The sequence below is a fragment of the Nomascus leucogenys genome, chromosome 3 (genome assembly GCF_006542625.1).
Source record: "Nomascus leucogenys isolate Asia chromosome 3, Asia_NLE_v1, whole genome shotgun sequence".
NCBI classification, from domain to species: domain Eukaryota; kingdom Metazoa; phylum Chordata; class Mammalia; order Primates; family Hylobatidae; genus Nomascus; species Nomascus leucogenys.
In genome coordinates this window covers 124,440,583-124,465,080 of record NC_044383.1, presented here as the reverse complement: position 1 = coordinate 124,465,080, position 24,498 = coordinate 124,440,583, and the positions used below count along the sequence as shown (strand labels likewise).

Genomic DNA, 24,498 nt, shown 5'->3' with positions numbered 1-24,498 from the left:
TTCCAAAATCTTAAGTTATTGGTTATTCGCACATCAAATAGCAAACACTACAATACAGCCAGAGAAAGAGGATCTTCCAAACAAACAAAAAAAGGTATGTTTTCTAGATTGCTTCACTACTAAATGAGAACATTTTTCTTGAGGCATAATTATAAATCAGGTTCTGGATCAATTTTACAAATCTTTCCCAGTGACAAGCTCATATTTCCAATAAAAAGTGCTCTTTTGCTTTCCTAAGGCCACACGAAATCTCCCTGGGGTCACCTAAGTGGTGCCCAAGCATATTGAAGTTTTGTCATCTGCTTACTGCAAGACTCTGGATTTTCTTTCTGCCTGTTTCCTTGTCTGTAAAACAAGTGGAAATGTGTAGATGTTATGGCACATGGTTACCATGGATGTCGACCTGATGCCCTTAGCACCTGGCTCTTCAAGAAATCCTGTCCAACCAGCTGCTTCCTCTTCAGAGAATGTACATTTTGAAAAATGGTTATCCATTATTTTGCATATTCCCAAACTTTGTGCTACTAATTTAGTACCATGTATTTCCCAGAGAAGCAAGTAAAGAGGCACTGTTGGCTACAGGGCACTTTATTCTGAGTTGATTAAATGATATTTGAAAAAGGTTTACAAATTGTGCATGCCATTCCAGACACACGCTGCCATGTTCTTCTGTGTTAATAGCTGGCCACGAATAGTATTATTCCAGCATTTCCACACAATTCAGTGAGTTTTCTAAGGTAACACTGAATGTCTGCTTGAAGATTCAAGTTTAGATTTTATTTTCAAACACTTGAAATGTGTTACATGTGATTTTTTTAATGTATAAACATGATTCATTTTCTTTTTTCAACTTTATTTTTGAAAACCTCCGTAACATCTCAGACAGATCTGAGATGTCAAATAGTCTCATTTTCATGGCCTCATTTCTTGAAACTTTTTTTCATAATAGAGTGCTTACTCTATGGACTTAGAGCATGTTGTCAGAGAGAGTATGGCCCTTGAGTTCAGAAACACCTCTTTTGCAACCAACTTTGCCTTTTACTTGTTATCTTGGGAAAATTTCTTAACCTCTCTAGGTCTCTGTTCTCCTCTGAAAAAATGAGGAACACAATACTTGTCTCACAAGGTTGTTGTGAGGACTACGTGTGATAATACAGGTAAGGGTTTGCAATCACAGTGACATTCACCACTCGCCTCCTCCCTGCTATTTGTAACCTCTTGCTATTACTATCAAAGGTCTTCATTCTGTTTAGCTTGATGGGACTGATACTAATGGATTTTCCTTTCTGAATAAACTTTCCTGTATAAGCAGTATTGTGATGAATCTGGCAAAGTCAAGGATATCCATTATATAACTGCATTACCTTCTCACAGCGAAGGCTACTTGACTCTCAACTAACTCTGTATAAGCCTTATTTTAAAACAACAAGGACAAAAAGCCTAATGATCATTGTACAAATATGTTTCAATTTCAAGGTACTTTTGAATTATATTAACATTTTTGTCATGTTTGATTTAAAAATTTTATTTTTATTTACTTGAGACGAAGTCTCACTTTGTCACCCATGCTGGAGTACAATCTTGGCTGACTGCAATCCTCACCTCCCAGGTTCAAGCAATTCTCCTGCCTCAGCCTCCCGAGTAGCTGGGATTACAGGCAGCTGCCACCATGCCCGGCTAATTTTGTATTTTTAGTAGAGACGGGGTTTCACCACGTTGGCCAGGTTGGTCTCGAACTCCTGACCTCAAGAGATCCACCTGCCTTAGCCTCCCAAAGTGCTGAGATTACAGGTATGAGCCACCACGCCTGATTTAAAGTATTTTAATGCGAGCTGTTAAGTATGTTAGCATCTGCCTGGGTTCTTATTGGTCAGTCATTACATAGACCCCAAATCATAAAGGTGTTCTAGTTTTATATCTATGGGGAAGGCTGGAAAATTACCATAAGGGGAGAGAGAGAAGATGGTGTAAAAAGGCAGCCTATTTTTAAAAGCAGATCAGGAGATAAAAGAGCTAGGTGAGATGCTATGGGCAGTGCATGAGGTTCAATTGTGAAAACCGATGTCCTCATTAATGACAGAGAGAACTCTGTCCCTCTATATACTTGGCTGGGCCATCATCAGTCCAGGGTCTCTTATACTTGGAGTTTTCCAGATGTTTGTTTCATGAAGCACACTTTACCAAAATTTAGGAAAAGAAGAGAAAGATCTCAACTTTAAGGTAATATACTTTTGGCTATAAATACAGGCAACTAAAAACAATGTATAAACTCTCATTCTGCTTAGGTCTGTAAATACATGCTAATAACTGTTCTTAACTTTAAAAGGCTGCCTTGAATTTTGCCTTACTGTTGCTGCAAAAGAGACTGTGAGGAGAGAAACACCTGACACTTTCAGAGACTGGGAGGGAGTGAAACAAAGTTGGGGGAGTGGGCAGCTGAGTCACAGGAACAGGGCAAGAGACTGAGCTGGGCAGCCTGGGAAGGTGCCACTCCCCTCTCAGTGTTCTTCATCCCCTCTCTTTCTTCTCCACCTGCTGGGAAGAATCACCTGAAGGCCTACTCATTAGAGACTACTTTGCATCAAGCTGCAAATACCTCTGAGAAGTACTGCTGTCACTCAGTGATGGTTCTGGTTGAAATCTGATGTCAGTGTGGATGTCCGGTAACTCGAGTGCAGAGTGTTAGGACTGAGTTATAGAGAAGACAATGGGAAGGTACCAAAACACTCTTAAAAAATTGTAGGTCAAGAGCTCTGTACACCTTCTTATCCTTTTATTCTTGGGACCCATAATCAGGCTAGAAGTAGAACAGTGTTCGGACACAGTACAGGGTAAACTTACATTCAAGAATTTTGGATCCCATAATAGAGCATCGGGGAGAATGCTGATTTCCAAACAACTAACATACTTTGGGACACAGTATTCACTTTTTTTTTTTTTTTTTTTTTTTAGATGGAGTTTCACTCTTGTCACCCGGTCTGCAGTGCAATGGTGCAATCTTGGCTCACTGCAACGTCCGCCTCCTGGGTTCGAGCGATTCTCCTGTCTCAGCCTCCTAAGTAGCTGGGATTACAGGTGCATGCTACCACACCTGGCTAATTTTTGTATTTTTAGTAGAGATGAGGTTTCACCATGTTGTCCAGCCTGGTCTCAAACTCCTGACCGCAAGTTATCCGCCCACCTTGGCCTCCCAAAGTGCTGGGACTACAGGCGTGAGCCACTGTACCCAGGTGGTATTCTCAAATTGAGACAGCTTCCTTTGAATTTTTCTACTTTATGAAAAGTTGCTATGTATAAATACTGTAATTCTAGCCTCTGCTTTACTGAAGGCTTTTCCCCCAGTAAACTGTGGAGTACTCACAGGTTCACAAAGAAGAACTGAACCTCAGGTAAGCTATAAAAAGAAACAAAGCAACTGTGGTATTACTTCTGTTGGAAAATTAAAAAAAAAAGCAGTTACCCAACTTTCAATTCCGTTTATAAAATGTAAAAATTCAAAAGTATACAACATAGTTCATTGATATCCCAACAATTCATTGCCTTTTAAGATCAAATAGCTGATTACCTGTTTTTAAACTTGAATTATTGTCTAGTGAGTAAAAACTGAAGGCAGAGTGTTTTGTGGAACTGGGAAAAAAATGGATTCTGTGGTGATCTCTAGATGGCACACTGAATGATAAGGGTCTTTTTTTCAGATCACCTAAAGAAGTCAGAACACTGCCTTCCACTTAACCTCTAAGTCAGTTCCATATTTCTCAAGGAGGGCAAAGTTTACAAATACCCCTTTAAATCCTTATTTCAATACTGTAGAATTTATGTCTTATATTTAGAGATTATAATGTATGCCTTAAATAACTCTGCTCTGTAGAATGTGTGTAAGTAAGCTTGATTGAGGAGTTATCAATCATTAGGATAATGTAAGAAATATAAAAATACTGTAAATAATAAGATTAAGCTTTCAAACGTATTTTCTAGTAATACTTAGAAATATCCACCTGAAATATTGGTCTGAATGCAAAGACATCAAACATAGGGTAACTTTACTTGGTAGATAGGAGAAATATTTTAAATAGACACAATTTTCTAAATTTCAGTGTCTTTCTCCATTACTTTCATTTTGAGACTAGAGCTTGTGTAACTGACACCATAATTTTGCAAGATTGTTGTGTTATATTTTAAGATTGAAAATGATTTCATCATAATCCATCCCCACCCCACACTCCCTGCTCCCTTCCCTGAGTCCCTTTCCTCCAAGCGTGTTTATATAAAATGAGTTGCGTTTTAATGTTTTGTTTTCTTAAAAACCAAATGCTATACCTTATGTTCAGATAATTGTGGGGGCATAGAAATGGAAGTGCAACAAAGGACTAAGGCACCTTTTTTTCTTTCCTTTCCTTGTTTGCCTTGGGGACGGAAACAAACACCACAAGAACATCCAGGGGAGCTGGTCGGTCTTATGTCTCTTGACAATCTATGTATCAGCCACTTTCACTGGGTACTCTGTGTCACAGGCTGATAAGCCACAGACTTCAAACCCTGCTAGGAAAGAACTTTCTTTTAGAAATACAGAAATAAAGGTACAACAGTACTTTATATGGGGAAATTGGTGAATACCTGAAAATCTTAATGATTCAGGAATAATTTTGAAGTGTTCTGGATTATTTTACAACAGAAGTCACCTCTTTCTTGATTACGACATCCAAGAATATGTTTTTATAGTTGTCTTCTTCCCAGCCAGACCCATAACCATAAATCTTCCTCCAATTAATAATCCCTGGTACTAGATGTCTGAGTGTTTACACATCAGCTTGACTTACCAGCAGATATTGCCTTAGGAATTGTATTTATTTTTAAAATGATGGATCAATATAGTGTTTTCAAATGATTAATCCTTGAAAATGACCCATTTGGGGACAACACTGTAAGCAAAAGCACTGGGAAATATACTTCAAGAGTTAGAAACATATCAAGGATTATAGATTCTTCTATAATAATGTGCAAAATCAGAATATCGTTTGTGTCATCTAGATACAAACCTTAGTGTGGCCCCAATGCTGACCAGTGGTTTGAAAGGCTTTTTACATTAGGAAACATGGTTCTCTGAGACAGTAATTTAAGTGGGGCTAGTGGTGGGGAAAATGCAACAGTTGGATTGGCAGGCAGACTCTAACCCTCACTACTGCTATTTGGTGGGAGAGTAGAACAGGAGTCGGCTACACAATGATGTCATAGACACGGCCCACCCTGCCCAGCCACTCCCTCACAGCCTGGCGAACTCTGATGTCGGTCACGTGACAGGTCAGCTGACTGATGCACGGGAACACTGCAGGCTGGAGGGCCGTGAAGGTCTGGTCTGGGAGAATCTGAATCTGATTGAGAACTGTTAGCACCATGTTGGTCCATGCCTAAGAGAAAAGATTTAAGAAAATTAGTGGCTTTCCCCCCTGGTTTTATTTGAACACTTGAGAGTGGCCCTGCCAATGTGGAAATGGTTTTTTTCCAGGATTTAGTTGCAATAAATTAGTTTTCACTCATTTAATATGCCTATAATAAATTGTAGGCATATTAATTTATTATGCCTACATCGTAACTTCACATACATAAAGATGGGCAGAGACTCACCTTATTTTCAGCTTCACAAACTACTAAACTCTTACTTGTTCCTTAGATTTAAAAACAACAACAACAAAAAAACCTCCCTTGCCTTCTCACAATGAGATCTCCACAGGCCGTTAATCTCAAACTCATTTTTTGATGCACCATAGAATTACACTCAAAGCCTCCCTGAAGAATGAGAATTTTTATGTGCACAGGATGGGCTAGGAAAACTTGAGATGAAAACACTTTGAAAAAAATTCATTGGCATAACCACACAATATTTGCTTTTTTCGTTTATATAATGCTTCACAACTACAGAATTTCTTCAGGGCCATTTTCGAATGACACACTAAGAACTCAGTGCTAGTCAAAGCTTACTTGTTTTTAAAGACAGGGTCTCTCTATGTCGTCCAAGCTGGAGTGCAGTGGCACCATCTCAGCTCACTGCAACCTCTGCCTCCTGGGATCACACAATCCTCCTTGCTCAGCCTCCCAAGTAGCTGGGATTACAGGCATGTCACCTCCAGCTAATTTTTTTTTTTTTTTTTTGTAGAGATGGGTTTTGCCGTGTTGTCCAGACTGGTCTTGAAAAAGCTTACATTTTATAAGCTTTATTCTCACCTTATTTATACAGGTAAGTTACTAATTCTCAATAATATACATTACTATGGAGAAAAACAGTTCCTGAAATTACCTGAGCGTAATAAAATTCCAGCTTCATAATGACATACTGATCCTGCGAGATCCTGCACTTAGGTTCAGGCAGTCCTCTGACTTTAGAGGGAAATCGGTTCATACCCCCTACCTGTTTCTATAAATCTTAGCCTGTGTATGCCCACTCTGCAAGGGGGGCCCATCCAGTACTGGAAACCCAGCCTCCCGCCCACCTGCTCTGGCCGCAGGGATGTACCTGGATCTGTGCTTCTGCGTCTCTCACCGAGACACTAAGGGAGCTCCCGGTGGAGCCTGAGCGGGGCCTCTTGTCCTGTCGCAGCAGCTCGGGGCCTGCGCTGAAGGAATGCCGCATTTGCCCTTGGTCCATCAAGTGCTGGGGACGCTGAAGCAGCGGGGAGTCCTGGCCCCTGGGACCCAGTGGCTCTCCTTTCTTCTCCACTTTGACCTCTTTGGGGAACGCGGACAGGTTGTGCTGCTGTTTCCTCTTTTTGTATTCGGTCATCAACTTTGAAATGGTCTTGTCGGCCGCCATGGTGTAAATTTTGTTCCCTGCATTCTCCCACCACTCCTTCTTCCGGCTGGGATCCTTCTTCTCCGCTTTGGGGCTGGGGGTCAGCAGCAGGTCCCCACCAGCGGCCTTCAGGCTCAGGGACTCGCCCGTGTGCTCCCGGGACTGGCTTCTGTCGTCCTCGGAAGGGGTTTCTTTCCCAGAGAAGCCCCCGGTGGATGGGGTGGATGACTCGGACTGGAAGGAGGGCAGGATGAAGAACGGGTCGCCCTTGAAGATGGGAGGCTCCTCCAAACAGTTCTCCAGGTCCAAGTGCATCTGGATGTAGTTGTTGCACAGTTCCATGCACAGCTTGTGCAGCCTCTTGACCAGCCACACCCAATCTGCGTTGCTGACAGGCTGGACGCTGAGCAAGGGCATCCGTGCCCGCCACTGTCTCTTCTCCTTGCCTCTCGGGGGGCTGACCTGGGCCGTTTCCTCAAAGATGTCTTCATCCTCAGATGAACACTGCTGGGAAGAATCTGTGCTTCTCTCGTCGTCCTCAAAAAGGACCTTCTTCACTTGCTCGGCCGTGATGGTTTCTTGATTGGTGAGAACAGCACACACCAGGGCATGGAAATAAATGTTAAAGCTCATCGCAGACTGGCGGTAGAGGTTGGCGGCGCCCCCGATGCCAGACACTTTCTTCAGCAGGCACTTCAGCCCAGGGCTGGTGTCAAACTCCCTGGCAGTCCTATAAGAGTCCAGCAGCAGGTCGAATATGACTGCCAAGTTCTGCATGGAGATGTATCTGAGGAAGCCAGCCAGCTTGGCTTCTGGCACTTGGATCGTCTTTTCCTCTCCAGGAGAGGGGCCTTTGACAAACTCTTCTAACAAGATGTCATATAAGTTCTGGAGTAACACCTGATGAGACAGCAGGCTCACCACAATTTCCCTGAAAGACACGCTTCAAGTGAAAAGAGAGGGATCGATTAATGGTTTTCTGCCCTATATCAGGCATTTCAAAGCAATATAGACGTTACCCATTTCAGAATGATATATGCAAATTTACAAACTAAACTACCTCTACTCAAATGTCTTCCGTGAAAGAAGGCATACTTTTTGGGCATTATGTGATAACCATTTTAATCACTAGTGGAATTCTTGACACTTTAAAAAATTCCTGAAGCTGGGCTGAGTGCAGTGGCTCAAGCCTGTAATCCCAGCACTTTGGAAGGCCGAGGCAGGCGGAGCACGAGGTCAGGAGATCGAGACCATCCTGGCTAACATGGTGAAACCCCTGTCTCTACTAAAAATACAAAAAATTAGCCAGGCATGGTGGCGGGCACCTGTAGTCCAGCTACTAGGGAGGCTGAGGCAGGGGAATGGCGTGAACCTGGGAGGTGGAGCTTGCAGTGAGCCGAGATCGCGCCACTGCACTCCAGCCTGGGCAAGAGAGCAAGACTCCATCTCAAAAAAAAAAAAAAATTCCCGAAGCTATAGAATATAAGTTATGATGCCAAATTAACAGTTATCAAGATATCACAGATATCAGAGAGTTAACTGTGACATCAAAAGGTATCACAGTTGAAGGGGGCTGGAAGGTCTTTTTGCCCTTGGGGACACAGAATATATTTTGGGTTTTCCTATGACCCATCACATGAGGTCAGATGTGGAATTTTCCATTTGTGGTGTCCTGTTGGCACTCAAAAAGTTGGGGTTAGGGATGCTCAACCAGTACTATGTTTGCCAAACTTTTTAATTTGCCAATGTGGTTCTATGTGGTTTTGGTTTACAGTTTCATTTCTTTTCACTGCTCTTAGAATTTTATGAAAATAGTTGAGACCATTATATGGCCAATTAATGCCCCAAACTGGATAATTATAAAATTATGACAACCGTTATTAATTTCAAAGGTCTAGCCATTATGTTAATAACATTTTGCTTTATGTCTCACTATGACTTTGAATGTAAAAATTTGTATAAGTAGGAAAAGTGCTTTTCTAACAGAAAATGACAAATCCTGCATAAATCTCAATGTTAACTTTGCCCGTTGTGTAGTCCTCACTGAGGGAAAACACATTACTCTCAAGATGAAATGAGTAACAAAGGACTGTCATTCAAAAACAGTAACATTTTAAAATAAATCACTTGAACTTTTTTTGTGGTAAAATATACATAAAAGTTACTACTTTAACTTTTTGATGTACACAATTCAGTGATATCAAGTATATTCATAATGTTGTGTAACCATCACTGCTATCTATTGCTAAAACTTTCTCATAATTTTTAACAGAAACTTTGTACCCATTAAACAACTCTCCATTTCCCCAGCCCCAGCTCCTACTTAAGCTACCAGTAAACCTGAATACACACTCTTCTGAAAAAGAGGACTCCAAAAGCTTATGACAACGTGGTCCAAAAGCTACCACAGGACGCGTACTAAAAAGGGAAATTTTTTACTGATCAAACAAGTCTGTCCCCCGATAGCTATAACATCCTCAAGGGACAGGACACTACCTTATTCATCTTCTTGTCCCCAGCAACGAGGAAAATGGTGAGAATAGCATTCAGTCAATCTCCAAGTGGAAGAAAGAAAGCAGGCTGGCTCTGGGTGCAGGCTGCTTGAAGGAAATGCTCCCCCTGAGAAATGGCTCTGACATTTGAACCCCACTCCCCTAGGATCCTGGATCCTTGGCAGGAAGCACCACCAGAGGGGTGAGTTTAATCAGACTGGTGAAGGCATGAAACCCTTCGCTCACAACACTGTTTCTTATTACCTTCCCTGAGAAATGGAAAGCCATTTTCCAGCCAATACTTAAAGTCAGGCCAATGCAAAGCCATGTCTGAATTGTGGAATATCTTCATCCACTGAGATCATTTTTTGGATGCTTTGAGAGATACAGCTGTTAACTATGCATGTAAAAAAGGACAGCAAATTCCCTTTACCTTAGGTTTGGGTTAAAGGATGCAGTGACAAGAAAACAGAATGGGAGGGAAATAATATTGAAGAGATCAAAGTTTCAGAAAGATAAGTGAAATAATTTTATAGATATGCAATTCTTAATCATCTATGCTGACAGGAGACACAGATCTCAAACAAAATCAACAAATAACTTTCTAATTCAGTGTATCGAAGGGTTTCAAGCTTTTTCTCAGCACACCTTTAAGAAGTCTGACATCCTCCTGCTGCTTAAGGGCAAAGGAAAGCCAGCCTCCAGATTGGATAATTGAGAGTTAACTGCATAACAAGTGGTTGACTTAAAACCTGCTAATATATATCTTAAAGTGCTAATTAAGATTATGTGGATTGAGTAAAGCTTGGGGCTATCAATGTCAAGGCTATTAAAAGAAACCCAAACCAACCAACCCAGGTTTCTCTATTTAAATGCTGTAATCTGGTTTTAGGATTACATCTAAAGGATGCACCTGGCTAGCATATAATTTTCTACAGGTCTAACTCATCTTCCGCTACATCCTATGCTAAAGTAAGAATTGCCCCTGCAAATAAGAGTCAAATCTAAGAATGCAAAGCATACAGAGTTTGGCTGAGAGCTCTTAAAGAATGTTAAGGAATATCTTTGGCTCAGTGGGCAGTGGGATTGGTGGAAGAATTTAATATACTTATTTTGTTTTGCTTAACTACAGTGAGTGGGTAATTGCCTATTAAAAGTGCTAAGTAAATTTATGAGCCATGCTGGTATATTTTTAAACTGTAACTTTTAAAAACCAATAACATAAGGACATTAGGCTATTCTATGTTTCATTTATAATTTGAATGCAGCCTATTATTGCTTTTTCCTACTTTTACATCAAAAATATTTCAGCAAGAATAATTGGCTGAATGTGAATTAGAAATAGGAAAAAAGGAAGAAAAGAACTGAAATTCTGAAGTAAATCAATGCTTAAAGATGTCAAAGGATTGCACAATCTTTGGTATATAAAATAGATAAAAAATGACCAACACAAAAATTAGTGACTGGTGGTTGAGGGAAACGGGCTAGGATTGGTAGAGTTCTATTCCTGAAGTTGGGTGACAGGTTCACATTTATTTTTTATTCATGCTTCATAACTTTTGAACATTCCACATTTTTTTGGTATGTACCAGTAATTGACCCAAAAAATTATTACCTAGAAATTTCACCCAAATGATTGTTATATTAATCAAACTGACCTGCTACCCTGGCAACCTTTTTGTTTGCTGGTTTCTTGAGATGAAGTCTTGCTCTGCCATCCAGGCTGGAGTGCAGTGGCGTGATCTCGGCTTACCGTAACCTCTGCCTCCTGGGTTCAAGCGATTCTCCTGCCTCAGCTTCCTGAATAGCTGGGATTACAGGCATGAGCCAGCATGCCTGGCCCAGCTAAACTTGGACAAATCACCCAGAGGTTGTGAAATGATACCAATGATCTTTGTTTGGGCTGCTGTTAACAAATACCATAGACTGGGTGGCTTACAAACAACAGAAATTGGATTCCTATAGTTCTAGAGGTTGGATGTTTGAGATCAGAGTGCCAGCATGGGTGGCTTCTGGTGAAGGCCCTCTTCCAGAATACAGATGACCATCTTCTCCATGTATCCTCACATGGCAGAAAGAGGGCAAGGGAGCTGTCTCTTAAGGGCATGATTCCCATTTATGAGGGCTCCACCCTCATGACCGAATTTCCTCCTGAAGGTGCCACTGTCAGGCCTCTGAGCCCAAGCTAAGCCACCATATCCCCTGTGACCTGCACATACACATCCAGATGGCTGGTTCCTGCCTTAACTGATGACATTCCAACACAAAAGAAGTGAAAATGGCCTGTTCCTGCCTTAACTATGACATTATCTTATGAAATTCCTTCTCCTGGCTCATCCTGGCTCAAAAGCTCCCCTACTGAGCACCTTGTGACCCCCACTCCTGCCTGTCAGAGAACCCCCCCTTTTACCTACCCAAATCCTATAAAACGGCCCCACCCCTATCTCCCTTCGCTGACTCTCTTTTTAGACTCAGCTTGCCTGCACCCATATGAAATAAACAGCCTTGTTGCTCACACAAAGCCTGTTTGCTGGTCTCTTCACTCGGACACGCATGAAATTTGGTGCCATGACTCTGATCGGGGCGGGGGGGGGGACCTCCCTTGGGAGTTCAATCCCCTGTCCTCCTGCTCTTTGCTCCATGAAAAAGATCCACCTACGACCTCGGGTCCTCAGACCCACCAGCCCAAGGAACATCTCACCAATTTTAAATCTGGTAAGTGGCCTCTTACTCTCTTCTCCAACCTCTTTCACTATCCCTCGACCACTTTCTCCTTTCAATCTTGGCACCACCCTTCAATCTCTCCCTTCTCTTAATTTCAATTCCTTTCATTTTCTGGTAGAGACAAAGGAGACACATTTTATCCATGGACCCAAAACTCAGGTGCCAGTCATGGACTTGGGAAGGCAGCCTTCCCTTGGTGTTTAATCATTGCAGGGACACCTCTCTGATTATTCACCCATGTTTCAGAGGTGTCTGACCACGTGGGGACACCTGCCTTGCTCCTTCACCCTTAGTGGCAAGTACCGCTTTTCTGGGGGGCAAGAAGCCCCCAACCCCTTCTCCTTCACCGTTAGTGGCAAGTACCGCTTTTCTAGGGGGCAAGAACCCCCGATCCCTTATTTCTGCGCCCCAACCCCTTATTTCCATGCCCTGACCCCTTTCCAGCTTTTCTAGAGAGTAAGAACCCCCAAACCCCTTCCCTCCGTGTCTCTACTCTCTTTTCTCTGGACTTGCCTCCTTCACTATGGGCAACCTTCCACCCTCCATTCCTCCTTCTTCTCCCTTAGCCTGTGTTCTTAAAAACCTAAAACCTCTTCAACTCACACCTGACCTAAAACCTAAATGCCTTATTTTCTTCTGCAATGCTGCTTGACCCCAATATAAACTCGACAGTGGTTCCAAATAGCCAGAAAACGGCCCTTTCAATTTTTCCATCCTACAAGATCTAAATCTTGTCGTAAAATGGGCAAACAGTCTGAGGTGCCTGACGTCCAGGCATTCTTTTACACATTGTTCCCTCCCTACTCTCTGTTCCCAATGCGACTCATCCCACATCCTCCTCCTTTCCCTCCCACCTGTTCTCTCAGTCCCAACCCCAAGCGTTGCTGAGTCTTTCTAATCTTGCTTATCTTCCTTTTCTACAGACCCATCTGCCCTCGTCCCCAGGCCACTCCTCGCCAGGCTGAGCCAGGTCCCAATTCTTCCTCAGCCTCTACTCCCCAACCCTACAATGCTTTTATCACCTCCTCTCCTCACACCGGGTCCGGCTTACAGTTTCCTTCCACGACTAGCCCTCCCCCACCTGCCCAGCAATTTCCTCTTAAAAAGGTGGCTGAAGCTAAAGGCATAGTCAAGGTTAATGCTCCTTTTTCTTTATCCAACCTCTACCAAATCAGTTAGCGTTTAGGCTCTTTCATCAAATATGAAAAACCCAGCCCAGTTCATGGCCCCTTTAGCAGCAACCCTGAGACGCTTTACAGCCCTAGACCCTAGACCCTAGACCCTAAAAGGTCAAAAGGCCATCTTATTCTCAATATACATCTTATTTATTTTATTACCCAATCTGCTCCCGATATTAAATCTCCAAAAATTAAATTCCGGCCCTCAAACCCCACAACAGGACTTAATTAACCTCACCTTCAAGGTGTACAATAATAGAGTAGAGGCAGCCAAGTAGCAACATAATTCTGAGTTGCAATTCCTTGCCTCCACTGTGAGACAAACCCCAGCCACATCTCCAGCACACAAGAACTCCAAACGCCTGAACCGCAGCTGCCAGGGGTTCCTCCAGAACCTCCTCCCCCAGGAGCCTGCTATAAGTGCCGGGATTCTGGCCACTAGGCCAAGGAATGCCCACAGTCCGGGATTCTTCCTAAGCTGTATCCCATCTGTGTGGGACCCCACTGAAAATCGGACTGTTCAACTCACCTGGCAGCCACTCCCAGAGCCCCTGGAACTCTAGCCCAAGGCTCTCTGACTGACTCCTTCCCAGATCTGCTCGGCTTAGTTACTGAAGATTTGACACTGCCCAATCACCTCGGAAGCCCCCTAGACCATCACGGACGCCGAGCTTCAGGTAACTCTCACAGTGGAGGGTAAGTCGGTCCCCTTCTTAATCAATACGGAGGCTACCCACTCCACATTACCTTCTTTTCAAGGGCCTGTTTCCCTTGCCTCCATAACTGTTGTGGGTATTGACGGCCAGGCTTCTAAACCTCTTAAAACTCCCCAACTCTGGTGCCAACTTAGACAATACTCTTTTAAGCACTCCTTTTTAGTTATCCCCACCTGCCCAGTTCCCTTATCAGGCCGAGACACTTTAACTAAATTATCTGCTTCCCTGACTATTCCTGGGCTACAGCCACACCACATTGCCACCTCTTCCCCCAGTTCAAAGCCTCCTTCACATCCTCCCCTTGTATCTCCCCACCTTAGCCTACAAGTATAAGATACCTCTACTCCCTCCTTGGCGACCGATCATGCACCCCTTACCATCTCATTAAAACCTAATCACCCTTACTCTGCTCAATGCCAGTATCCCATCCCACAGCATGCTTTAAAAGGATTAAAGCCTGTTATCACTTGCCTGTTACAGTATGGCCTTTTAAAGCCTATAAACTCTCCTTACAATTCCCCCATTTTACCTGTCCAAAAACCAGACAAGCCTTACAGGTTAGTTCAGGATCTGCACCTTATCAACCAAATTGTTTTGCCTATCCACCCCATGGTGCCAAACCCATATACTCTCCTATCCTCAATACCTCCCTCCACAACCCATTATTCTGTTCTGGATCTCAAACATGCTTTCTTTACTATTCCTTTGCACCCTTCATCCCAGCCTCTCTTCACTTTCACTTGGACTGACTCTGACACCCATCAGGCTCAGCAAATTACCTGGGCTGTACTGCCGCAAGGCTTCATGGACAGCCCCCATTACTTCAGTCAAGCCCAAATTTCTTCCCCATCCGTTACCTATCTCGGCATAATTCTCATAAAAACACACATGCTCTCCCTGCCGATCGTGTCCAACTGACCTCTCAAACCCCAACACCTTCTACAAAACAACAACTCCTTTCCTTTCTAGGCATGGTTAGATACTTTCGACTTTGGATACCTGGTTTTGCCGTCCTAACAAAACCATTATATAAACTCACAAAAGGAAAACTAGCTGACCCCATAGATCCTAAATCCTTTCCCCACTCCTTTTTCCGTTCCTTGAAGACAGCTTTAGAGACTTCCCCCACTCTAGCTCTCTCTGACTCATCTCAACTCTCTTCATTACCCACAGCCGAAGTGCAGGGCTGTGCAGTCGGAATTCTTACACAAGAACCAGGATTGCGCCCTGTAGCCTTTTTATCCAAACAACTTGACCTTACTGTTTTGCCTAGCCCTCAAGTCTGTGTGCGGTGGCCGCCGCCACCCTAATACTTTTAGAGACCCTTAAAATCACAAACTATGCTCAATTCACTCTCTACAGTTCTCATAACTTCCAAAATCTATTTTCTTCCTCAACCTGACGCATATACTTTCTGCGCCCCAGCTCCTTCAGCTGTACTCACTCTTTGTTAAGTCCCACAATTACCATTGTTCCTGGCCAGGACTTCAATCCGGCCTCCCACATTATTCCTGATACCACACCTGACCCCCATGACTATATCTCTGTGATCCACCTGACATTCGCCCCATTTCCCCATATTTCCTTCTTTCCTGTTCCTCACCCTGATCACACTTGGTTTATTGATGGCAGTTCCACCAGGCCTAATCGCCACACACCAGCAAAGGCAGACTACGCTATAGTACAAGCCACTAGCCTGCCTCTCAGAACCTCTGATTTCCTTTCCATCATGGAAATCTATTCTCAAAGAAATAACTCCTCAGTGAACCATCTGCTATTCTCCTACTCCTCAGAGATTATTCAGGCCCCCTCCCTTCCCTACACATCAAGCTCGGGGATTTGTCCCTGCCCAGGACTGGCAAATTGACTTTACTCACATGCCCTGAGTCAGAAAACTAAAATATCTCTTAGTCTAGGTGGACACTTTCACTGGATAGGTAGAGGCCTTTCCCACAGGGTCTGAGAAGGCCACCACAGTCATTTCTTCCCTTCTGTCAGACATAATTCCTCGGTTTGGCCTTCCCACCTCTATACAGTCCAATAGCAGACCAGCCTTTATTAGTCAAATCACCCAAGCAGTTTCTCAGGCTCTTAGTATTCAGTGAACTAATGGTCTTTTAAAAACACACCTCACCAAGCTCAGCCACCAACTTAAAAAGGACTGGACAATACTTTTACCACTTGCCCTTCTCAGAATTCAGGCCTGTCCTCGGAATGCTACAGGGTACAGCCCATTTGAGCTCCTGTATGGACGCTCATTTTTATTAGGCCCCAGTCTCATTCCAGACACTAGACAAACTTGGACAGCGCCCCCACACTCCCCCCAAAAAAAACTTGTCATCCTTACCATCTTCTGTCTAGTCATACTCTTATTCACCGTTCTCAACTACTCATAAATGCCCTGCTCTTGTTTACACTGCTGGTTTACACTGTTTCTCCAAGCCACCACAGCTGATATCTCCTGGTGCTATCCCCAAACGGCCACTCTTAACTCACTCTTAAAGTAAATAAATAATCTTTGCTGGCAGGGCTATACTGAACCTCCTTAGGCACTCTCTAGTTAGATGTCCTAGGTCCTCCCAATTCTTAGTCCTTTAATACCTGTTTTTCTCCTTATCTTATTCCGTTCTTCTTTCAATTCATACAAAATTGTATCCGGGCCATCACCAGTAATTCTATAAGACAAATGTTTCTTCTAACAACCCCACAATATCACCCCCTTACCACCCCTTACCACAAAATCTTCCTTCAGCTTAATCTCTCCCACTCTAGGTTCCCACGCTGCCCCAATCCCACTCGAAGCAGCCCTGAGAAACATCGCCCATTATCTCTCCATACCAGCCCCCAAAATTTTCACCACCCCAACACTTTAACACTATTTCATTTTATTTTTCTTATTAATATAAGACAGGAATGTTAGGCCTCTGAGCCCAAGCTAAGCCATCATATTCCCTGTGACCTGCACGTACACATCTAAATGGCTGGTTCCTGCCTTAACTGATGACATTCCACCAAAAAAGAAGTGAAAATGGCCTGTTCCTGCCTTAACTGATGACATTATCTTGTGAAATTCCTTCTCCTGGCTCATCCTGGCTCAAAAGCTCCCCTACTGAGCACATTGTGACCCCCACTCCTGCCTGCCAGAGAACAACCCCCCTTTTTCCTTTACCTACCCAAATCCTATAAAATGGCCCCACCTCTATCTCCCTTTGCTGACTCTCTTTTCTGACTCAGCCTGCCTGCTCCCAGGTGAAATAAACAGCCCTGTTGCTCACACAAAGTCTGTTTGGTGGTCTCTTCACACAGACGTGCATGAAAGCCACCTAACATCACATTGGGGGATAGGCGTAACCACATCAATGTGGGGGGACACATTCTGTCCACTGCAGCAACTCTGTCCTTGAAATGGGAAAGGGCAGAGGCCTTATGTTCAACCAAACCGTTTTGAGACAGTCTCGCTCTATCACCCAGGCTAGAGTGCAGGGGCGTGATCTCAGCTCACTGCAACCTCCGCCTCCTGGGTTCAAGCAATTCTCCTGCCTCAGCCTCCTGAGTAGCTGGGACTACAGGTGCATGCCATCATGCCTGGCTAATTTTTGTATTTTTAGCAGAGATGGGGTTTCACCATGTTGGCCAGGCTGGTCTCAAACTCCTGACCTCAGGTGATCCGCCCGCCTTGGCTCCCAAAGTGCTCAGATTACAGGCATGAGCCACTGCGCCCAGCCCAGAGCCAGTTTTGATTCTGGCTCCACCTCTTTGCAGTTGTGTGTTCTGGGGCAAGGGATCCAAGCCTCTCTCTGTGTGCCCTCAGAGGTGAAATGGGAGTAGGAATACCTATCCACTGTGTTTCACATACAGTGCTCAAATACTTAGTATTACTATTAACGTGTCAGAGGTTTAAAAGTGGGAAATGTTGGTCATTGCCTTCATCCTCAAGTCTAGAAACGATATTTTTAAGGGAGGATGATAGTATTTAAAAAGGGCAAGTTTCTTGGGGCAGAGCATAGACCTTTTTGTCTCCCAATAGCCATTATTGTTCCTGGGGAGGTTTATGTGCTTCTCACTGAAACAATCAGAACCATGCCTCAATTTACATTTTTTAATGAGACAAGGTTTTGTTCTGTTGCCCAGGCTGGAGTGCAGTGGCCTAATCGTGGCCCACTACAGTCTTGGCCTCCTGGGCTCAAGTGATCTTCCCACCTCAGCTTCCGGAGTAGCTGGGACTACAGGCATGCACCATCATGCTTGGCTAAATTTTTATTTTTTTTGCTTTTTTGTAGAGATGGCTCTCACTATGTTACTCAGGCTAGTCTCAAACTTCTGAGCTTAAGTGATCCTCCTGCAGTTCTGGGATTACAGTTGTGAACCACCATGCCTGGCCTATTTTTTTTTTAAGATTATAAGTGTATGACATTATGGGTTGGGCTGTGTTCCCCCAAATTCCTATGTTGAAGTCCTAACCCCTGGTACCTCAGAATGTGACTATATTTGGAGAAGAGGTCTTTTAAGAGGTAATTAAGTGAAAATGAGGTCATGAGGGTTAGTTTTAATTAAATATGACTGGTGTCTCTATAAGAAGAGGAAATTCAGACACAGACCTGTACAGAGGAAGTCCATATTAAGAGACAGGAAGAAAATGGTCATCTACAGGTCAAGGAGATAAACCTCAGAGGAAACCTTCATATCTGACTTCTAGGCACCAGAACTGTGGGATATATGGTTCTGCTGTTTGAGTCACCCAGTCTGTGGTACTTTCTGTGGCAGCCCAGGTAACCTAATATGTATGAAATGTGGGGAATTTGGTTACAAGGCTAACAGTTTTTATGAAAACCTTTGCTAAATGACTCCACAAATGTTTTCAGTATTTCTGGCCAAAGCTCAGATTACAATGCGTGAGAACTGGAAGCGAATGAACGTTCTTATTTATAAGCAACCTATGAGTTGAGATTTAGGTACCTACCTTTTCTTGGTGTGTCCATTTGGTTTTTCATCAGGAGGCAGCTCAATAATGAGCTGGCAGGACTGAGCATGGTCAAAGTTGTTTGGTGTCTTTGGTGAGCACTGGGTGTCCAGCATAAACACCTGTATGGGGGTGCAAAGGTACATTTCAGAACTCCAGTGTCCTCTGCTTGACCTGTCAGGGATCAGCTGGATGACCCTGGGCAAGTTGAGCCTCATCTATAAAATGAGGATAATGGTTTCCTATTTGATATGTTTGTTGAGAGAGTTAATTGATATGTGTGTATTACATATGCAAAGCGTTAGAACAGAGGAGTAAATAATCAGGGTTCGCCGTTGACAATAATACTAACAACGCTACTAGTTCTACCATGGGACAATTCATTATACCCCAAATAGCAGGAATTGACACTTAAATATTAACTACAAGTAACTAAAGAGGGGCTTTGTAAAAGATTATTTCTGATTTTTGAGTCTTTGGTATCATATTCAACACAGGGATGAAAAATGAGTTGGGACTTCTGTCAGGATTACTGATAGGACCACAGTGTTCTACTAGGCATGGCAGATGTGACTAAGAAAATAGTGAGCACTTATTGGATCTCTGACCCAAATGATTTTCTTTTACATGACTTAAAATACGTTCACTACTTTCCTCTGGAAATATTAGAATATATATATATTTTTGAGACAGGGTCTCACTCTGTTGTCCAGGCTAGAGTGCAGTGGTGTGATCATGGCTCACTGCAGCCTCGACGTCCCAGGCTCAAGTGATCCTCCCACCTTAGACCCTCGAGCAGCTGGGACCACAGGTGTGCACCACTATGCCCAGCTATTTTTTAAAAAAATTTTTTCCTTTCAAGTTTTAAGTTTGGGGTCCATGTGCAGGATGTACAGGCTTCTTACACAGGTAAACACGTGTTATGGTGGCTTACTGCACAAGTCATCCCATCACCCAGGTATTAAGCCTAGCATCCATTAGCTATTCTTGCTGATGCTCTCCCTCCCCCATTCCCCACAGGTGCCCAGTGTGTATTGTTCTTTGCCATGTGTCCATGCGTTCTCATCAATCAGCTCCCACTTATAAGTGAGAACATGTAGTGTTTTCTGTCCCTGTGTTAGTTTGCTGGGGATAATGGCCTCCAACTCCATCCATGTTCCTGCAAAGGACATGATCTCATTCCTTTTTATGACTGCATAGTATTCCGTGTACCACATTTTCTTTATCCAGTTTATCATTTATGGGCATTTGGGTTGATTCCATGTATTTGTTATTGTAAATAGTGCTGCGATGAACATACATGTGCATGTATCTTTATAACAGAATGATTTATATTCCTTTGGGTATATGCCCAGTAATGGGATTGCTGGGTCAAATGATATTTCTGCCTCTAGGTCTTTGAGGAATCACCACACTGTCTTCCACAATGGTTAAACTAATTTACACTCCTGCCAACAGTGTAAAAGCTTACTTTTTCTCTACAACCTCACCAGCATCTGTTGTTTTTTGACTTTTTACTAATAGCCATTCTGAGTGGTGTGAGATGGTATCTCATGGTGGTTTTGATTTGCATTTCTCTAATGCAGTGATGTTGAGCTTTTTTCATATGTTTGTTGGCCGCATGTATGTCTTCTTTTGAGAAGTGTCTGTTCAAGTCCTTTGCCCACTTTTTAATGGAGTTGTTTTCTCCTTGTAAATTTAAGTTCCTTGTTGATTTCATAGAGATGGAGTCCTATGGTATTGCCTAGGCTGGTCTTGCACTCCTGGGCTCAAGCAATCCTCCTGCCTTGGCTGCCCAAAGTGCTGGGATTACAGGCATAAGTCACCATGCCCGGCAAGATTAGAATACTTTAAAAATATTTTCTTTCAAAATCTTGTAAGAATTATCAGATTTTTGAATAATGAGTTATTTTAAGAGTGAATACATAAGGAAAATTTGGGATCGAGGAAGAAATAGAGAAGTATTAAGAAGTGAAAGAAGGGCCAGGTGCAGTGGCTCATGCCTGTAATCCCAGCACTTTGGGAGGCTGAGGCAGGCGGATCATGAGGTCAGGAGTTTGAGACCAGCCTGGCCAACATGGCGAAACTCCATCTCTGCTAAAAATGCAAAAATTGGCTGGGTGTGGTGGTGCACACCTGTAATCCCAGCTACTCGGGAGGCTGAGGCAGGAGAATCACTTGAACCTGGAGGTAGAGGTTGCTGTGAGCCAAGATCACACCCTGCACTCCAGCCTGGGTGATAGAGCAAGTCTCAAAAAAACAAAACAAAACAAAACAAAAAAAACAGAAAAAGAAGTGAAAGATTCACTAAACAGTTCTTGCTGTTCTTCTCCATTAATGATCTATTTCAGAAGATCCCATTGACTTTTTCATATTTTTGTTGTATGATTGGACAGGGTTGCAGAGACCACTGTATGCACACGTGCAAATGCTTTAGCCAGACGTAACAACTGCGTATTTAGAGAAGCTACCCCTTTGGAGGGCCACTTTCTTGGTTTCTCTGTTCTCACTTCTAGCTACACCATTGCTGCAGCAGCTACAACTGCCATGCTGCTAGAAGTGGCTCTTCATTGCAGCCTTACAACCTTTTTTCTGTCCCAACTTCTGCAGACTGGCCATGGAGGCTTCAGTGGGATGTGCTCCCCTCCTTCAGAACCAGCAGAATCATGAAGTCCCAGATGTTAGGCATGTGCTCAGCAGAGATGTGAGAAACTGAAGGTAGAAGGTTCTTGTCCCACTACCTGAGGATGGCTGGGAAAAGCCCCAAAGAAGCCAGACCTGGCTAAGAAACTTCTCAACTGATTGAGTTCTTTACATGGGTAATCAGGGGATCCTAGATTATCAGTGTGCTAATAGAAAATTTTATTAAGAATTTAAACAGATCTGGTAGAGAAAAGGGGCCTTCCCTTTTGAGTATAACCTCCAACTCATTTCTTCAAATTTAACTCAAATGTGACAGTTCAATTACAGTTGTAAAACTTGTTTAATATTTTAAATACATACCATGCATACACATACATATGCATATGCAAAATAGTTTCTTCATATGAAGACCCAATTCAGGTATGTCTGTTGCTATTACATGATGGAATATTTAGCCAGTCAATGGTTGTTGGGAATTTAGTCCATTTCCATTTTTCACTACTATGAACAGCATGGTTATGAATATATGTGAATTCGGGGATGGCATTTAGCAGGACTGCTGCTGAGAGTCACATCCAGGGTTTCCTAGAGGCAGACTGCCATGTCACTTAGGAGCTTAGGGCATATCTGTAGCTTGTGATGCTACTGTATTCTTCTGATATTTCTGTGATTCAGTAACCTATTGATTCAACAAAGACATACTAAGCATCTTCTCTAGGCCTTGCTCTAAAAATACCAAGGTAAATAGACAGAATGTGTTCTCTGCTCCTCAGGAGCTGACAACCAAATTTCGTGACTTCTTACACGTGTCTCAAGAAGGAAAAGCCATTGGTATATGATGATTCCTGCATGAGTGAATACACTTGAATTTTAATGTTACATTCAACTCAAATTTTTTAAGCAACTTTTAAATGTTAAGTTCTGTGTTGTGAATGAAAGATATAAGAAAAAAGCCCAAATAAGTTTGCCATTGTTAGGCACTCATAGTCTAACAATAACAATAATAGTTAAGCAAATACTTATAGGTAGCTCAAGCAAGTTACATATAAAGGACAGTGGCGAGGCTACTGAGAGGGTTCTATCTGATCTGGGCACTGGAGGATGCAACAAACAAGAGATGATGGACAGGAGGTAATGCTGTTGATTGGGTTCATGTCATTTCTGGCAAAGAATGGTAGTGGCAAGAGTTGGAAGCTACAAGGTGTATGTCCCTCAGGGAATGAAAGGCAATTTGGTGATGCGAGACCTTCAAGGAAGGTCTCCCAACATGCATTTCGAGTTTCTAGAGCCCCTGAGATCAAAAGCCCCTGCCCTTACCTGCTGGGCCATGGCTCGGATGCGCCAGTACTCGGCCTCGGCACTTGGGGAGGAGGACGGGGCCGCCACCCGCACCTGGCAGCCTTCCCCGCTGAAGCTCTCCGTGCCGCTGTGGAAGCAGCCCAGCAGGTCCTGGGGAGAAACAGCAGATGCTCACTGAGTGCATCCTGGTTCATGGGCCGGGCTCAGTCTTGGATCTGAGATTGTCACTGTGTCTGAGACAAAAGTACTGACCCAGCAACTTCTTTCTCACTCTGCAAGATTTAAAGTGAGACTGCCTGCTCAGAGGAGGCAGAACCCATGTGCCCAACATGATAAGGGATCAGGAGCTAAAGATGGTTCGAACTGCGCCAGGGAGGGCTTCCTCCCAGTGATGTACCTTCACTGGCTTCAGTGTGGCAGAGAACGCATCTTGCAGGGCACAGCAGGCAAGCCTCCACATCTCCTCAGTGAACACAGGGCCCGCTGTCACAAGGACGTATCTGCCAAAAGAAACAAGTAAAGGAGTTTTGTTGTTTTTGTTGTTGTTTTGAGATGGAGTTTTGCTCTTGTTGCCCAGGCTGGAGTGCAATGGCATGATCTTGGCTCATTGCAAACTCCATCTTCTGGGTTCAGGCAATTCTCCTGCCTCAGCCTCCCAAGTAGCTGGGATTACAGGCATGCGCCTCCATGCCTGGCTAATTTTGTATTTTTAGTAGAGACGGGGTTTCTCCATGTTGGTCAGGCTGGCCTTGAACTCCCAACCTCAGGTGATCTACCCACCTCGGCCTCCCAAAGTGCTGGGATTATAGGTGTGGGCCATCGTGCCCAGCCGCAAAGGAGTCTTGAATTCCATTTTGTTGCCACAAAATTTAGGCTATATGGACTCATGCACAGGTTTATTCTGCAGCTCCCTGCCAAGTCTCCCTGTCTTCAACCATCCAGTATTCCATTGTCAAAAATACTACTTCCTAAACCATTTTAATATAGAAATATCAACGGATCCCCTCTATAAATAGGCCAGTCATTAAACGTAGACTTGTATGCAAGACTGTATATATTCTGTAGTGATTTTTGGATTCTAGTTCCATTTTCCATCACTCCTCTACAACAAGCAAAACCAAACCCCAAACTCTTATCTCAATGCTATTCTGTTCTTCTGCTTGGAAAGTCCCCACCTCCCCCATGCCTGTCCACCTTGGAGGATGTGACCAGTGTCACTGCTACAACAAGGTCCTTGCTTCACTGTCACCATTTTTCATGTGACCCGCTCTCCCATGTGCCTGGCTTATTTCACTTGGCATAATAACCTCCAGTTCCCTCTATGTTGTTGTAAATGACAGAATCCCTTTTTTTTTTTTTTTTTTTTTGAGACGGAATCTTGCTCTGTTGCCCAGGCTGGAGTGCAGTGGTGCCATCTCATCTTATTGCAACCTCTGCCTCCCGGGTTCAAGCAATTCTCCTGCCTCAGCCTCCTGAGTAGCTGAGACTACAGGCGCCCGCCACCATGCCCAGCTAACTTTTGTATTTTTAGTAGAGACAGGGTTTCACCACATTGGCCAGGCTAGTCTCGAAGTCCTGACCTTGTGATCTGCCTGCCTCGGCCTCCCAAGTGCGGAGAATCCCATTCTTTTTTATGGCTGAATAGTACTCCATTGTGTGTATGTATCACATTTCCTTTATGCATTCATCTGTTGATGGACAC

At 43.5% G+C, this 24,498-nt stretch overlaps 1 protein-coding gene across 1 annotated transcript in view; it reads right to left on the bottom strand.

The window, feature by feature from the left end:
• Positions 1-1,806: 1,806 nt before the first annotated feature.
• Positions 1,807-24,498, bottom strand: part of ARFGEF3 (ARFGEF family member 3) — a 190,028-nt gene continuing 167,336 nt past the window's right edge. Inside the window, exons 30-34 of the mRNA XM_003255785.4 lie at positions 23,194-23,296; positions 22,815-22,946; positions 18,855-18,976; positions 6,509-7,727; positions 1,807-5,405 (exon numbers count right to left, since the gene is read on the bottom strand). Of these exons, the coding sequence (XP_003255833.2) occupies positions 5,214-5,405; positions 6,509-7,727; positions 18,855-18,976; positions 22,815-22,946; positions 23,194-23,296 (1,768 nt within the window). The 3' untranslated portion in view covers positions 1,807-5,213. The remainder of the gene's footprint in view (positions 5,406-6,508; positions 7,728-18,854; positions 18,977-22,814; positions 22,947-23,193; positions 23,297-24,498) is intronic.